The sequence below is a fragment of the Camelus dromedarius genome, chromosome 27 (assembly GCF_036321535.1).
Source record: "Camelus dromedarius isolate mCamDro1 chromosome 27, mCamDro1.pat, whole genome shotgun sequence".
NCBI classification, from domain to species: Eukaryota; Metazoa; Chordata; class Mammalia; order Artiodactyla; family Camelidae; genus Camelus; species Camelus dromedarius.
In genome coordinates, this window is record NC_087462.1 from 7,490,236 (window position 1) to 7,507,482 (window position 17,247).

Genomic DNA, 17,247 nt, shown 5'->3' on the forward strand with positions numbered 1-17,247 from the left:
AAAAGGCTAGCATAGCAAGATTCCTTTCGACAGAGAGGGGAATAGCTCATGCCCTCTCCTCCTGGATTTCTAGGCCCTGTGGGGGCCTCAGGGAACCCAGGCTGGCTGGGCTGCCAAGTCTCATTCTGCTGACTTCTGAAAGCCTCCACCTTCAGGGCTGCAATCCTGAATCTGACAGCTGGACCCAACCTCAGTGATCTTGCTAGACTCACTTCCCTCTGCCATCTCTCTGAGCCTCAGTTTCCTCATGTCTAAAGAGGGAATAATAAGACAAATTCCTGCCTGGGGTTGTTGGAAAGATTAAGTAAGTGGAGGCTGTCATTCTTCTGATTCCCAAAATTTCTTGATTTTATGGGGAAACTGAGGTACAGAGAGGTTGAGGGACTTGCACATCTAGAGAGAAATCAGACAGACTTGCGGGGACCTTTTTCTAAAACGATAAGGTTAATCTAACTCTTGTTGGGGTTCTCAGCCTTGTCTATGAGGAGACAGGCACACAGGACAGATAACGTGAGTTAAAAGAACAGAAACAAAAGAAGCAAAGGACTCTGGGATCAAGCACTCAAACGGAGACTCTCAGAGCAGCCCCCACTCCTGCCAATGTGACATCCATCTGGTAAAAAGGAAAGACGATAAGCAAAGTCCTTGCAGGGTGACACCTTCTCAGGCAAGAGAGGCCAAAAATGTGAAGCCAGGGGGAGGATTCTGAAACTTTTCTGGGCAAAAATGTAGCAGCTTGAGGGCTCCTTCTCTGGCTGTCTGGTAGATTTGCCCTGGGAATGCAGGAGTGGCTTGATCAAGGTGCTGGGCCAGCTGTGCATGGCCTGCAGCCCTGCCCTGGAGGAGGCGTAGAAGTGCCAGATGGATTCTTGGCAGTGAGATGGGGAGGGTGTGGCAGGGGTAGGGCCTCGGGGTCTCTCTCCCCCATCCCTGTGACCATCACATAAAGGTGCTCTGGGGGCCGTCAGATCTTCTAAAACCCTGTAAGAATCCCTAGCACTTGTGAGAATCCCACTGGCAAAATCTTACACACTCCAGTTCCTGCAAGATCTATGAGCTCATTGAGACGCACAGGGATGGCCTTAAATCCCTGTCCAGACCCATTCCTTGCATAAAAATTAAAAAATAATTTGAAACAGGCTGCTTCAAGGACATGGACTGGCCGGCTGAATGCCTGTAACAACTTCATAAAACCTGTTTAAAAGGTTGACTCTACAAAAGGCTGCCAAGTTTCCGTGAGCTGTAGGCTCATTTTGAATGCCCTTGTATAACTTTATATTTAAAATGGAAATTCAAATATTAAAAAAAAAATCAGGTCCCTGTGGCAGATTCTTTTGCAAAGACAAAGAATCACTTTGCTGATTGATTTTTGGTGGAAAAATGATTTTGTTGTTGCAGATTAGGTTTGCTTAAAGTTGAGCCTAATGTAGCTTCAGGGAAACGATGGCCCAGCACAGCAAAAGCTCTGTTTGAGAGGTTTGTTCCCAGGTATTTTCAAGAAGGCAAATGGGGGATGGAGGTGGGACAGGGCAATCGTGGGGCTCCCTTTTTCCGCACTGAAGCTTGTTAGCTCCCATGGGGGTCTGGAAGGGAAATGCTAAGGGTAAACTGATGGGTAGCAGACCCTAATTCTATTGTGCCACTCCCGGTGGTAGCCACGGAGGGCAAAACCCAGCACTCAGGGCACAGTCGGCAAGTGGGGGGCAGCACTGTGTGTGGAGAGATGGGTGTGGTCACTTCCTGAGCCCTGTGGGCCTGGGGGGCTGCTGGGCAGACATCACCCTGGAGGGCTTGAGGAAGTGTGGGAAGGCTGCCTGCCTGAACGTGCCTTCCCTCATCATGAAGAGCACCCCCAGTCAGAACACGGTGGGGCCTGGGTCTTAGATGCCAGAATAGATGGTGGAATGTCCACCTTCTCCAGGCCACGTGGCCCAGGTTGGGCAGGAGATCAGGCCTCCATCATCAACCAAGGTCAGGTGCAGGAAGAGAGTGGGAGGGAGAGAGAGAGAGAAAGAGTCGGGGGAGAGGGAGAGAGAGAGTGAGCAGGAGAGAGTCAGAGAGAGGGAGGGAGAGAAAAAAAGGGGAAAGATAAAGAAGGAGAAAGCCAGAAACAAAGAACAAGGGAGGGGAGGAGATTCGAGATGGATTCACTCCAGGCTGAGGACAGTAAAATGTTCTGGCTTTTCAGAATTGAAATCTTCTCAGCACCCAGCCTGGTGCCTGCCTGACATCTTGTAGAAGCCGCTCAATGGAGGGAGCATTTTGTTACATTCTCATAGACGCAGTGTATTACGTTTAAAGATCTTTTTTTCTTGAAGAAATGCATGCTAGCTTGATAAACAAACTGTATCTTGTTTGTATTTTATATTTCTTTTTTTAAAACCATATTCTTTTATTTTTTTGGTGGTGGGAGGTAATTAGGTTTACTTATTTATTTATTCTTAGAGGCAGTACTGACGATTGAACCCAGGACCTCATGCATGCTAAGCATGCACTCTACCACTTGAGCTATACCTTCCCCCCAGTATTTTATATTTCCAATTCTGATGAATTTTTTTTTCATTTTTAGTAGTCAGCATCCTGTAAAATTTCTGTGTAAATCCTCCACTCAAGTATTTTCTGTGGAGTGTTTCTTATTGATTTGTAATTGCTTTTTATATATGTAGGCCATGACACCTTGTCTCATTTGCGGCAACCCTTCCCTTCTAATTTGCTGTGCATTTTACTTTGTTTTTGATTATTGTTGTTGTGATTGTTACGATTATCATTCCTACATGACATCTTGATGATAATGTAGCCAAACTTCTTGAATTTTTAAAATGATCTTTCCCATTGTTCTAATGAGCAAATAAATACTCAATAACCTTAACAAATTGGCGGTGGGGGAGGAAGAAAGAGAAGACAAGGAGAGAGGGCAGAAAGAAGCAGACAGACAGGGGAGGAGATGGGAGATAAAGAGAAAAGCTGGGACGTCTGGCCAGAGTCGGACCTTCATGGTACATCTCCACTGGCTCAGAGGCATCCAGAAACTCTGGAGATTTCTTGCTCTTCTGACACAACCTGACCTCATTGTGTTCCCAGGGAAGAATTTGACAGTGGCCCACTTTAGTCCTTAAATTGGAAATGAGCCACCACTCTGGCCCCCTGACAAACCGAGTCCTCATTGTTTGGTCCGGTGGGCCATTTAAGGGCTCCTCCAGATCTGCTGAGAGGGGAACAGCGGGCAGAGGCACAGAGGAGGCCCCTGATTGCTCATCATGTGGCTGAGCTGGGTCAGAATCCCTCTGAGACTTTCTTTCCTGGGAACGATCCACTGTGATGGCACAGACAGGATCCCCAGGAAGATCTGTTTCTGGGTTAGGGGCGGATTAGGTTTTTCCAACCTGCCACAAGCGCCTACAACTTGAGCAATGTCTTGCTAAGTTTGCTAGCGTGGCTCTAAGAGCTAATAGCTACTCAGCCCTTGGATGCCATCTTGGGAGAGCCACTTGGGCATCTGGGCATCATCTTAGAATGGTCACTAAGCCTTTGGGTTTCATCTTGGAATGACCGTTGAGCCCTCAGGTGCCATCTTGAAATGGCTGCCCAGAACTCAGCTGCCATCATGGATGGCTGCCCAGAGCCTGAGCACCACCTTGGAATGGCTTCTCAGCCCTTGGGTGCCTTTTTGGAATGGCCTCTCACACCCTGGGGCCATCTTGGAGTTGCATGGTGAGGAACCTTTTGGAGGGCGGAGTATCCTGGGACCACCAGGAAAAGTGAAAGACACACAAGGGGAGTCATCAGAGCTACAACTACAGGGCCTTTGGGCACAGGGTTGGGGGGCTCTGAATTCTCATGCACGTTCATTTCCTGATTGTCTTTTTAGGGGCTCCCCAAAGAGACAGTGGCTTGGGCGGAGCTGGTAGAGCAGAAGGAAGATGAGATGTCCCGGTGGGGCTAGTCTACGGAAAGCAGCACAGCAAGGGGGCGGGGACGTGGCCGTGTGAGGAGGTAGAAGGCAGGGTCCTTCTTCCTCTGTGGTGGGCATCATGCAAAAGCCAATCGAAGCTCTTCCTGGTGGCATGCGGATGCCTCCCGCCACCCCAGAGCCCACTGTCCCCATCGCTACACCCCGATCCAATGGGAAGCTCCAGGCTGGGGATTGGGAGGACAGAGAGGCCAGTGGAGTCCTAGAGAGCAGACTTACGTGAAGGCAAAGGCCACCAGGGCCCCACTGACCACTATGAAGTCGAGAATGTTCCAGAGGTCACGGAAGTAGGCACCCTGGTGCAGGACGAGCCCCAGGTCGATCATCTACGGGGAGAGAAGAGACGGCACTCTGATCCCTCATCCCCACCCTGGGGAGCAGCACCCACCCTTCTAGCCTCAGGGGGAGGGGCCACAGGAGGAGGCATGGTAGCCAATAGGACCACCTCACCCTGAAGGGCTGGGACAGCGCCAGAGGACCTGGGGGAGGAAGGAGGAGCCCCTGCCCGAGGCACCTTCCCACTTCATAAAAGGCCGTTTTGACTCGCTGGCTCATAGGTCAAAACCTTGGGGTCCCCCTCAGCTCCTCTGTCTTTCACCCCACATCAGATCCATTGGCAAACCTTGTTGGTTCTGCCTTCTGAACCTTCCAAGATTCTGCCCACTTTTCATCACCTTCTCCGCCACCACCCTGGGCTGGTCCCTGTCATCACTTGCCTGGACCAGTGCAACTGCCTGCTCCCAGTTGTCTCGGTCCCACCCACCTGGCTCCCTCTTCCCAGTCTGTCCTCCCCACAGAGGACACCTGTGTCCAGTCCCGTCCCTCTGCTCAGAACTTCCCATGGCTCTCACTTCACTTGGGAGAAAAGCCCAAGTCCTTCCCAGGGCCCCCAAGTTCCTGCATGATCCGTCCCTGTCACCTCCCTGCTCCGGTTTCCCCACTCTCTTCGCTCACTCCTTCCAGCCACACCAGCCTCCTTGCTGCTCTTCAAACACACTAAGCATTTCTCATCTCTGGGATGAGCCTCCTGAATCAGCGTGGCATTCGTGATGGTGCAGAATCCTCTGGAGTCCTGGCACTCACCTTGATCACCATCTCAAAAGTAAAGACGCCTGTGAAAACGTAGTCAAAGTATCGCAGCACCTGCCGGGGATAAAAGCAAGGCGGTGGTGGGTCACTGGCTTGCTCCAGCAGAGCCCCCGTGAACCTAGATATGGCCCACTGGGGTGTGTGGCCTCCAGAAAAGTCCCCAAGGAGCAAAGTCTCTACCCACAGGGGGAAATGCTGCAGTCACGTACAGTTGGGCAGGTCTTGCACTGCACAAGGGCCCCTCCCACCCTGTCCCAGGGCAATTTGTAGGTTGTGAATGGAACTTTCCAGCAGGTGGCAGCAAAGTCCTAACAAAAATCACTCTATTAGGATTGTTTGATAATCAGTGGGAAAGGTGCCTTTTTTATTTGCCCAAAGCCCTATATGGACTAGAGGTGGCCCCAGGGAAGTCCAGAGAGGACTGTATCTCTGTTGGTGACAAGTATGATTTCCCCAGTGCCTTGACCTGCTGGGCTCCTGGGTGAGAAACTGTTCCTACATGGGGTTTCCTAAGCATGACCAGCCCTCCAGGACTGACGCTGGGAGCCAACATCACTGCAGTGCCCATCTCCCTCCCGACTCCGTGGCCACAGCCTCATCAGAGTGGATTGATTCTTCCCCTCCCCACCACCTTACAGGGACTGGGCATTAGTGGTTTCTGTCTGGATGAGCAACATCCTGCACTCTGGCCCCTTTCCTGGTCATGCCACAGCATGTCTCCAGTGTGACCCTGGTGTGAAGATGCTGAGTGTGCTGGCACAGTGCCCAGCACGTTGTAAGCGCAGGGCGCTGACCCCATCAGATTTGCCTTGGAGAAGTAGGGCTGGTAATTACTGAGCATGGCCACCAGAGGGAGCCCATGAACATCCAAGTCAGGTCACAGCCCTTCTCTGCTCATGTACCCTCTGTGGCTCCCACCTCCCTTGGGGTAAAAGCCAAACTTCTCCGTGGCCCGCAAGGCCCTGCACAATCTGCCTGGTCACCTCCCTGTCCTCACCTTGTCACACTCTCCCCCTTGCTCACTCTGATTCTGTCACCCTGGATCTCCTCACCTCAGGGCCTTTGCAAAGGCTGTTCTCACTGCCTAGAATGCTCTTCCTCATGTTCCACCTGATTCCCTCTCTCTCCTCCTTTTTGGCTTGGCTGAAATGTTACTTTCTTAGTGAGGTCTTCCCTGGCAGCCTAGTTAAAATTCCATTTCCTAGTGCTTTTGATCTTCCTTAGTAAATTTATCCCTTCTCTCCCGCCCCCATCCCCAGCACTTACCACTTCCTGACAAATTACTTGTAATAATTATCAATAATCTCACCGTCTATCTCCCCCACCTGAATGTCAGCCTCACAATGGCAGGGATGTCTGTCTGTCCCCGTGGCATCTCCAGCTTGTACAGCACAGGGCCAGGCATATAGCAGGTGCTCAAGAAATGTTTGCTGAATGAATGCATGGGTAGCTGGAGCTGTACTGGGACCTGCAAGAGCTGGGCTCTCTGATCTGGGTGGTCACAATGCATTCCCATTATGCTTGAAGGGCCATCAGAGACCAGAGTGGCCAGCAGCACTGACTTCCAGGGATGGGTGGTGGGTGCAAGGGGCTGGAAGGATCTGGGAGGGCTGGAGGGTGGGTGGGCGAGCATTTCAGGTGCACCGGGCAGAGGGCCCAGCATGGGTAAAGGCCTGGCGCTCTGTGAGCTCTGGGAAGGCAGGGACCATCCCATACCCTGTTGATCCTTCATGTTTAGCTCAGCATCTGACACATAGTGGTTGCTCATTAAATAGTTACTAAATAAAGCAATGAATGAAAGGAAAGGAGGAAAGAAGGCAGGAAAGGAGTAGGGGTTCAGAGAGGCCAGGTGATTAGGTGAATCAAATTCTGAAGAGCTTAGTAAGTGGGGCAAGAGGAAATCAAATGTCCAGTAAATTAGGTTCAACCACACCTGATGTGTAGATCCTTTTGAACTACACAAATGGCAACTTTCTGTGGCTCAGTGGAATCCAAATCCAGGTTCTCAGTCTCATTTATCACAGGGAAATGCAAATCCATGCCCCAGTGAGAGTCCACGCCACACTCACTGGGTTGGCTAAATGAGAGAGCTGACAGCACCAAGTGTTGGCAAGACTGTGGAGCAGTGGGAGCCTTGCACATTGCTGGTGCATGTGTCACTGGATCACCCAGTAAACATTCTGGCTGCATGTGGTGGGGCAGACCACATGCAGGTTCTATGATCCAGAAACTCCATCCCTGGTTTTATCCCCTGGAGAAAGTCATGCCCTGGTGCCCCAGGAGATAATTCTGGGGTAGGGGGTGTGGTGACAGCATTCAAAACTGCAGACAATCCAAGTGCATGTCAACAGGAAGATGGATAAACAAGTTATGCCAGAGAGTGGAATACTAAACAGCAGTGAAAAAGAATGGCTACTGCTAGCCACGACAACGTGTGCTCCTCCCGGAGGACACGACATGGGGGTGACAGAAGAGAGGCACAGAATTATTCCATCTGTTTAGTGTTAGAAACGGGCAAAAATAAATTCCAGTGTTTAAAGATGCACATGCAGGTGGGAGAATTAGAGGAGCTAAGAAATGCTCCTTCCAGAAGTGGAGGCTGTGGCTACCTCTGGGGTTGGGTCTTTCAAGTTTGGCACTGTTGACAATAGGTCTCAGATCCTTCTCTGTGCTCTGTAGGGTGACGAACAGTGTCCCTGGTCCCCACCCTCTTGATGCCAGTAGCAACCTCATGCCCGCCTGAACTCATGACATCCAAACGTGTCTCCAGACACTGTCCCTGGCTGTGAACCAGCTCCAGAGGGGAGGAAGAGGAGCCGATTTAGGGGGTGCCTGTGGTTGGGGTCAGTTCTGTTCTACTTCTTGCCTTGGGTGGTGGTTACACGGGTTACGCTCTTTAAAATCCTTGATAAATGGATCATTTGTGTTCTATGCACTTTTCTGAGACTTGTTGTAGATCAGCTCATAAAAAGAATTTGGGGGGCGCTCGTGGGAGTCCCGGGACATCAGGGCCACCGTGCTCCTGAAGAGGAGAGGGCTTTAAGGAGAGAAGCTTCAACCGGGAGGTGGAGCAGGGTGGAGCTGGGGGAGCCAGAACTCAGCAACTGTTCCTTGGCGGTGGGTCGAGCCCTGTGGGGTTCTCTATAGCCCCGGGAGCTACAGTGGCCCCCCGGAGCCCCTGATGCCCACCCCTTCCCTGCTCCAGTCCCTGCCAAGAGTCTGCTGATCCCTCTTTGGGATGCCTCCCCAAGCGGGCTTCCTGGGTCCCTGGGGGAAAGTGGGCAGCGGAAGATAACCGAGTGCGGCCTCAGTCCTGCCCTGCTCCCAGTTTCCTCCAGGAGCCTTGTTCTAATTATCTCCTTCCATCTCCCCCATCGGGGCCCCAGGGGGCCTGCCAGGCCTGCGAAGGGAGGGAAAGTGCAAAGTAAGCTGCGGACGGGCTTGATTTATGGGACTTGCCAGCCTTGCCAAGGCTCCTAACCTACTTAGCGAGGGCGGCAGGGCCTGCTTCCCGGTGGAAAATGTACCTTTGGCTCTGGGGAAGGGGAGGTGATGGGGTTGGAGGAAGGCGCTGGGGAAGAAGGTGCAGCCACCAGTCCAGCCTCTGCCATGCCCTCGCCTGTTGGTGCCTTGGTTTCTCCTCTCGCATGGGCACGCACTCGTTCCAGCAGGACTCAAGGGGGGACATGCACACAGTAGGTGCTTGATAAACAGAAATGGTTGAGGGAAGTAGCAGGACATCTAGGGGAGGCAGAATTGGAATTCTGCTGTGTGACCCTGGATAGGTCACTTAACCTCCCTGAGCCTCAGTCTCCTCATCTGTCCAATGGGGATACCCCCAGGTACCCAGGGTTGTGTCTGGAACACAGAAAACATTCAATTGCCAGGGGCTGTTAGTAGACCCCAGGTCGCCAAAAGGAGAGCTTTTTATCTCTCCAAAGAGCTAAAAGTTTAGGCTGTGCTTCTGAGTCAAAATAATCCTTTCTTTCAAAGCTTCGTTTCAAGACAGAAAAGTCTGGTGAGACCTGGCTGCCAAGGGGATGGCCACCAGAGCACCCTTGCCTCAGGACCCCCACATTCCATGCAGGGCTTGTGCACCGCCACATCCTGCGGGCCTCACTACTCCCACAGGGATTCCAGCGGTTTTCAGCCCCAGCCACTCTAGGCCACCTCTTTCCCGCCAGGTGCACAAAGCCATCATCTCCGCGAAGGAACACCCTTCCTCAAGAACATCCCCAAAGGATCAGAGCTTCTCCGCCCTCAACCAGTAGCCACAGGGGCTGTGGCCAGGGGTGCCCCCAGCATTCCTTCCACCCTAGCTGTCAGCTTTTAGGATGCAGGAGAAAAGTGGCTGATGACAGAAGAGCCGGGCTGGGAAGGACCTGCCGGGTGGGACTCACGTTATTTCGTGGCGCGTTGGGCTGCACGGGGTCCTCAGCCGCCAGGGCGATGCTGCTCATGGCGATAACCATGAGGATGCACATCTCAAAGTAGCGCAGGTTCAGGATGTAATGGCACAGGCGGCGAAGGCTGTTGGGGACAGGTGGGCATGCAGAGGTCCACTCAGACCACAGGTACTGAGCCCTTTTCTTCTGTAATCTCCTTACATCACCCACTGCTACCTGAGACCTCTAACTCCCAAGGTCCCACACCCAACAGGGTTTATCAAGCTCCTATATCTGGGGGCCCTCTTGGTGGCAGAGGAGCCCTCGGCAAGGGGAAATATTTACACTCCGTTTGTAAGTTCCTATCACTTCCAAACAACCCTCTCGGAACATCTTAATTCACAGGCTGAGTTGAAGAAATACTGTCCTTGATTCCACAGGAGATGAAAAGGCATTTCATGTATAAAATGTCACATGGTCAAACACAATTGGGAAATTCTGGGTTAAGTAGAATTCTTCTTCCTCTTCTTCTTCTTCTTTTTTTTTTTAATTAGTTGAGTGACCTTAGGCAAGTTACTGTAGCTCAGTGCTCTGTGAAATGACCATAATAATGGTGCCTCACTCATAAGAATGTGAGGATTAAAAGAGTTAATATATGCCTGGTACACAGTTGGGACTTCAAAAAGTTAGTTACTTAAATTATGAATTGCAGGCCTTATCAGAGCCTTTTCTGTGCTAATGAGAGAGTACCCAAGTACTTAACCTCTTAAGTGGAGCTAATAATGATATATATGTTATGAGATTGTATGAATGGCTGCAGGGTTGAATGGCTAAGAACAGGGATGCTGGAGTCTATTTGGGTTCTCCCATTTACTTGCTGTATGACTTTGGGCAGGTGACTTTACCTCTCTGGGCCTCAGTTTCTTCATCTATCAAATGGGGACAAGCATAGTACCAACTCCATGGGGTTATTATGAGAATTTTTTTAATTTGTAAAGCATTCAGAATAGTGCCTAGCTCTGAGTAAGTGCCACATTTCTTTAGTAAAACAGCAATGTCAACCAAGTAAACTAGTAGACACACAGGGTGTATCTCCGAGAGGCAGTTTAGAGAAAGTAGTTTTCCCTGCAGCTTATTTAACATGATTCTTCTTGTCAAGAAGCATTCTAAAGGGCCAGGGTTTCAAGAAACACCCTTTGGAAAAATGCAATTCTAAAACAACCCCTGAGCCACTAAGACATACATGAGATAAATTTCTCCCCTAAATAATCCATCCTCCTCAAGGATGCCAAGACAGAGGGCCATGGAACTCAGAGACTATCTACTCAGAATTCAATCCCCGGTGCAGCAGAGCTCAGGGACAGGGCTGCCATGTATCGTTGTACAGGTTGTGTACTGCACAAGGCAGACATTTTTAAGGGACACCTCTCACATCACAGTGTAGATTTGGATATTTATGACAATGATTTTCTAGCTGATGGCAGGAGGGGGTCTCTTCCACAAAATCAGTACTTTGTGGTAAGTTTCTATCTTATATGACTTAAGAAAGGGGCATTATTAAACAAATCTGCTCAAAAGTCCCCTGTGGACTAATGGTCTTAGAGGCAACTCTCCCCTATTACCCTTTGTCTGGGTCTGCCCTCCGGCTGACTCCCACTGCCCCAGAGGGAGCCCTGGGCCCCTGCCCTGGCCCTGGGCCATACTCACGGGTTGGTCGTGGAGAGGATAAACATGGAGCTGTAGGGGGGCATGGGCTTGGGGCCGTCTTCCCCGGGGTCGTCTTCCTCCTCCTCTTTCTTCTCTTCCTCCTTTTTTGGCAGTGGGTCTGGGTTGGCGTTTTTGTTCACTGTTGGGACAAGAACCAACACAGGGCTCCCTCCACGATTTCCCACAAGGCTCTGGCCTCCTGTCTAGTCCCCAGATGGGCAACACTTATAAAGTGCCTACTGTGTGCCAGGTACCCTATTATGCCATTGAATCCTCACGTGACCCTATGAGGTTGATACTTTATGATCCCCACTTTACAGATGAGGAAACTGAGGCACAGAGAGGGGAAGTGACTTGCCTAAGGTCACACGACTGGGATGTGGCAGAGCTGGGATTTGAACCTGGGTAGCCTGGCCTCAGAGTGCTTGCTCGCAACCAATCTACAGCCTCAGGTCTCAAGGGTATTCAACACAGACCTGGCCTCAGCCCCTGATGACCTTCATACTGTCACTCAGAGGCAGAAGGGTGAGTCCCAAGAGCCCACTTTACAGATGGGAATACTGAGCTCTCCCACAGTCAAACTGCAGTGTTTCCCTCCATGAACATCCCTCTCCTGACTGCGGCGAGGAGGCACCACCCTCCTGAGCACTGATTCTGCAGCCTAGCTGTGCCTATGTGTCTGTGGACAGCCTGAGCCTCGCTGAGCCTCAGTTTTTTCATCTGTGAAATGAGAACAATGACAAGCTCCACTTCTTGGAGGACTGTGGTGAGCACTTACAGAGCAAAGTCATGGAACAGCTCTTGCATAGACCTGACACAAAGGAATTGCACTGCTGCTACCATCTTAAAAATAATAAGCTCAAGGGTTAAATTCCAAAGTCCTAGTGCTTCTCAGATCCCAATCTTACATGGGGGAGATTCCGTAGGGGGTAGGGGGGCAAATACAGCCAATCCCTCAAGGGGCTAGACTTGTACTGTCCAACATTTGAGATGTGGCTGGTCCCAAGTGTGGTGCACTGTCAGCGTAAAAGACACCAGATTTCCGAGCCCGAGGACAAGAAAAAGAGTGCAGACTATCTTGTTAATAATTTTAAAGATACTGATTACATATTGAAGTGTTAATTTTGCGTATATCTGGATATAAGTAAATAGGTTTTGGAGTTAAATACAATTTACTATTAAAGTTCATTCACCTATTTTCCTTTTTCTTTTAAAAATCATTTCTTTCTTCCCACCTCCCCACTTCCCTCCTTTCCTTCCTTCCTTCTTTCTTGTGACATGGCTACTAGAAAGTTTAAAATGACTGATGTGGCTCGTGTCACACATCCTTTGGACAGCGCTGGCCTAGAGGATCCTCTGGCTCCCTGAGATTTCCATCAGAGGAATCCATTGCTTCTCAGATATGGGGGCTCCCTGGCTCCCCTGTGGGAATTCGGGATGCAGGGAATATTGTTAACTGACTGAGCATATTATCTCAATCTTCCCAGCGGCCCCGTGGGGCAGGAACTAGGTCTCTACCCATTTTCCAGAGGAAGAAACTGAGGCTAGAGAGGCGGGGTCACTGTCCAGGGTCACTCAACCGAGCCTCTGGGGACTCAGCCCAAGAGGCTGGCTCCCCTGCCCAGTGACTGACGTGAGAGGCTGCAGGTCCTTACCTTGGATGACAGTGTGGTTGAGGGGGGGCGGGCAGGCGGGGGGGATGTCCACCGTGGTGTGGTCGGGTTTCCTGGCAGTCTTAGCTGAGTTGGTCTGGGTGCTGCTGGGATTGGTGACAATAAGGCTGTTCTCGGGGGTCTTGGGGGCGCCGGGGTTGGATGGGTTCCCAGGGTTGTTGGGCGTCCGGCGGCTGGCGGTGTTCTGGGGGTTGGTGGCCGTGGCGGGCGGGGCTGGCGTGGGGCCGGGGTCAGTGCTGTTCCCCATCTTGGCGGGGCTCTGGGGCAGGCCGGCGTGGCCGAGGCCGTCGTGGGGACTGGCCGACTCTGCGGTGGCCAGCTTGTTGTTCTTCATGTTGTCGATGTCCTCGGCCAGCGGCGGCTCTTGGCGGCCCAGGTCCTGCTGGATCGGCCGGGTGGTCGACAGATTGGGGCCCGACACGGGGACCCCGGAGCCCTGGTTCTCCCTGTGGCAGGCAGGCCAACGGAAAAGAACCCACAAGTGAGTTAGAACAGAGCAAACATTTCTGGATCCTGCCTAAGATTCCACCATTCAAAGGACCCGGAGGATGTCGGTTGGGGGACCGTGTCCTGAAACTCTCCCAGTGCCTTATTGATTCTCATTAAGAGATGAAGACCCTGTGTGTGCCCCGCCTCCTGCCGGCAGGGCTGCTGCCTAGAAATCAGAGGGGAAGAGAACTTTCTACAAAAGCCTGTATCTCTCTGACCCTTCCTGACCCTGCCTCTGGTCCCCCGTTAGCTCCTGGGCAGGACTGGAACACACGATGTTTCCAGAACACAGGGACACCTTCTCCCTAGGGGTGGAACTGTCTCATGGCTTTAAATGCTTGTAGTAAGTATGCCCCCCACCCCGATATTCCAGTTACAGGGAGAGCAGGTAATATATGTGCATAAACACAATAAAAAAATCACAAGAGCAATAATAACAGCAAACACTTCAGTGACACAAACTCCCAGGTGTTGTTCTAAGCCCTTGACTTGTAATAACCCCTCTGCCCTCAGCCCTAAAGGAGACAATTCTTAGCATCGTTTTACAGATGAAAAGACTGAAGCTTAAAGAGATTAAGTCTCTTGCCCAAGGCCACACAACTGTTGGTAAATGAACAGGATAATTTCTCACAAGGATACAGTAGGGTGGGCAAAGCATTCCCAGGCAGAGGAAATAGCCCGTGCAAAGGCCCTGGGGTGGTGGGGGCAAATTGTTGAGTTTTAGGAGGCTGGCGGAGCATTGGAGAAGTGAAGGGGGTAGGAGTTAGTGCTTCAATTACTCAAATAATTAACACCATGTAGACAGACATGAGAAAGAAAGACTGGGTGCCCAGTGCATTTGGAGGAGAGAAAAAAGTTAAGGGCCCTTGCTGAGCTTTTTTAAACTCAGTGCCCTTTGGGGCATCAGCAACTCAAGGCAGGAGGTTTATTTTTGTCTCTCTTGTTCACAGCTGTGATTTCAGTGCCCAGAACAGGGCCTGGCACATGGCAAATGCTTGGTTACTTCTTGTCAAATGATAAAGGAATGCCCCCATTTTTCAGATGAGGACATTGAGGCCCAGGAGAAGTTCTACAGGCCTAGACCTCCCCTCAACCCCTGCCTCCTCCCATCTGCACACTCATCCCCAGCTTGCTGGATACCCTCAGGAGTCATGCCTGGGGTCTGGAGTCTGTCTGATGCTTTGCAGGCTACAGGCCTCCCTCCCTGCATATCTTCAGCTGGCCCCAGCTCTGCCTGCCTGTGCATGGATCTGGATGAACCTGACTCCCAGTTTGCCCTGGTTGCCTTCAGATACCTCTTCTGGACCCTCGAACCTCAGATAAGAGGCTCCATTGATCTCCCATCCCTGGGTACTGGCTCTGGCCAAGTCTGTTTCCCGGAAACACCAGGACATCAATCATTCATAATCTCAATGACTCCTCTCCCCAGAGGGCTCTGCAGCCCCAGACTTTTCTCTCTGGCTCTTCTTAAAGGCCACCCCTCAGTTCTGCAACCTGTGCCCCCCACATCTCTCCGAAGAGCGCACACTTCTGGAGGACTTGCCATGTGCCAGACTTGACACGTGTCAGCACATCTCAGCCTCAGAATAACCCTGGAGAGGGGGTAGAATAGTTATTCCTATTTTACAGATGAGGAAACCAAGGCTCAGAGACAGGAAGGGCCTTGCCCAAGGCCGCACAGTCAGTTGCCAGCAGAGGCAGCTTGGACCTGGACAACAGAGCTCCCGTGCCCCATACTGCTATCCCCACCTGACATTGCAGTGCTCTCACGGGGCAGTCTGAGATCTCCCAGAAAGCATTCCAGGCAGAGGCCAGTGCAAAGGCCCTGAGGTGGGGACAAGCTGGACAGTTCCCTGCCCCTGGCACTCACTGCCACTGCCAATAGTGGGAATCAGCCTCTGTTCTAGTTCAACTCATGAACTGCTGGAACAATCTGATGAGCCTGGGATTGTTACTGCTCCCGTTACACAGATGAGGAAACTGAGGCCTGAAGAAGCTGAGTCAGGCATACTAGGCATAGCAAGCAAAAGACAGTCCTCGGGTTGTATCAATGCCCAGGAGACTGGATGCAGTCACAGAGACCAAAGCCCCTCGACGGCACAGGCCTGGTTCCCCCAGCCCAGTCGAGAACCCTAAATCTACCTAACACTTAGAAAATAAGAAAAAAGTTGGCCTCCCCTGGAGGGCTTCCCACCTGGCTAAGCCACCAGTATCATCTTCCTTGTTTTATTATTGCATTTTAACTTGCAAAAATCCATGGAGTTTTTAGTAAGTGGAAGAGAGACAAGTAATTTATTTTCAGGCTTGTCTCTCTGAGGCCACACAAGGAGAAAGGCAGGCCTGGGCCAACTCCTCACTTCTCAGTCATATGAGCAGGTCCTAGACTGACACTTCAGAAGACAGACTGACCTGGGTTTGAGTCTCACCAATGCCACTTACCAGCTGTGTGATCCTCTGTTGTGTGATTAACCTCTCTGAGCCTCATCTTTAAATTGGGGATAATAGTAGTAGAATCTTCCCTGTAACTTGGAGACTAAAGTGAAGATCCTGGATCTTATTTGCTGGTGAGTTTCTCAGCCCGTTACTCACCCATAACAGGAGGATGACAACCTCACTGAGCTGCTGGGAGGAATAAATATGGTGACTGAGCTGAGGGCTAGATTACTCCCAGGCCTTGCAACCTGGAATTTGGAATTTGCCCTGTTGGGTTTAGAACTTGCTGGGGACCAGGGACCCTTCATTCCTTCCAGTTTCTCCCTTTTGGAATGGGAATGTCTATTTTGTGCTGGTCCCACCATTGCATTTGGGAAGCAGGTAACTGGCTTTCTAGTTTTCAGGTTCACAGAAGGGAATTTGGCCCCCAAATGGATCAGACCTAGAGTCTCACCCACACCAGAGTTAGATGATGCAATCTGGAATTTCTGAGCTGATGCTGGGATAAGACTTTTGGGGATGTCGGGATGGGGTGGATGCATTTTGCACTGGGGATGGATGTGAATTTTGAGAGGTTCAGGGGGTGGACTTAGATGGTGGCCCCTCAAAAATATGTCCACATATCTTTGTTATTTTGGGGGGAGGTGATTAGGTTATTTATTTTTTCATTTTAATGGAGGGACTGGGGATTGAACTCAGGACCTCGTGCCTGTTAAACAAGCACTCTACCACTGAGCTATACCCTCTCCCTATTCAACTATCTTTTGGAAAAACTATCTTAATCAGATGTAATTAAGTTAAGGGCTTCGAGATGAGATCACCCTGGATTAGGGTGAGCCGGAAACCCAGCGACAAGCGTCCTCAGGAGAAAAGAGAAGGGAGAGAGACACACAGAGAAGACAATATGACGACAGAGGAAAGGGTGGGGGTGATCCGTCTATCAGCCGAGGACTGCCAGCAGCCCTGGCGAACTGATACTGTGCCTGGGCTGTGAGCATCAGCTCTGATGGTGCGGATTAAATGATATAAATTCTAAACCAGTATTTCCCCAACCTCTTCCACAGCCCACAAAGAAATTCCTAATGCTAACCCAATCCTAGTACTTTCTTTTAGAAGTTTTACATCAGATGAAAAGCTGGCCGGGGATATTTTCTCATGGTGTTTATATACAGTTTGAAGCAGGGAGACAGCCCTACCAAAAAGCAGGCTCAGTGAAGTTACCACTTTAAGGAGAATCCAAATCCTTTGGCCACCATCTAGAAAGGATGTCCTAGCTAACGGCATTTGAGACTACGGCGTACGTTCTGTTAGACGCACAGCCTTGCACACAGGACCAAGAGCCCTTTGTTCTGTTGGAAAGGTGACCGGTGGGTCTTTGCTTTGTCTTGTTTTTGTTTCTCTCTTGGCTCTTTTTGTCGTGAAGTTTTAACAAGCGCAGCCTGCAAAGGCCCAACATCAATTTCAAGGAAGTTTCATTTCCAAGTGTCTCCAAGGAGAACTC

The 17,247-nt window shown here is 50.9% G+C and overlaps 1 protein-coding gene across 6 annotated transcripts in view; it reads right to left on the reverse strand.

The window, feature by feature from the left end:
• The window catches only part of CACNA1A (calcium voltage-gated channel subunit alpha1 A), a 206,576-nt gene that overhangs the window by 46,258 nt on the left and 143,071 nt on the right, over nt 1–17,247 (reverse strand). For all 6 annotated transcript variants that reach the window (XM_064479894.1, XM_064479896.1, XM_064479892.1 and 3 more), the window contains 5 exons: nt 12,807–13,270; nt 11,152–11,290; nt 9,460–9,589; nt 5,054–5,113; nt 4,190–4,296 (listed from right to left, as the gene is read on the reverse strand). In XM_064479894.1, coding sequence (XP_064335964.1) covers nt 4,190–4,296; nt 5,054–5,113; nt 9,460–9,589; nt 11,152–11,290; nt 12,807–13,270 — 900 coding nt within the window. The remainder of the gene's footprint in view (nt 1–4,189; nt 4,297–5,053; nt 5,114–9,459; nt 9,590–11,151; nt 11,291–12,806; nt 13,271–17,247) is intronic.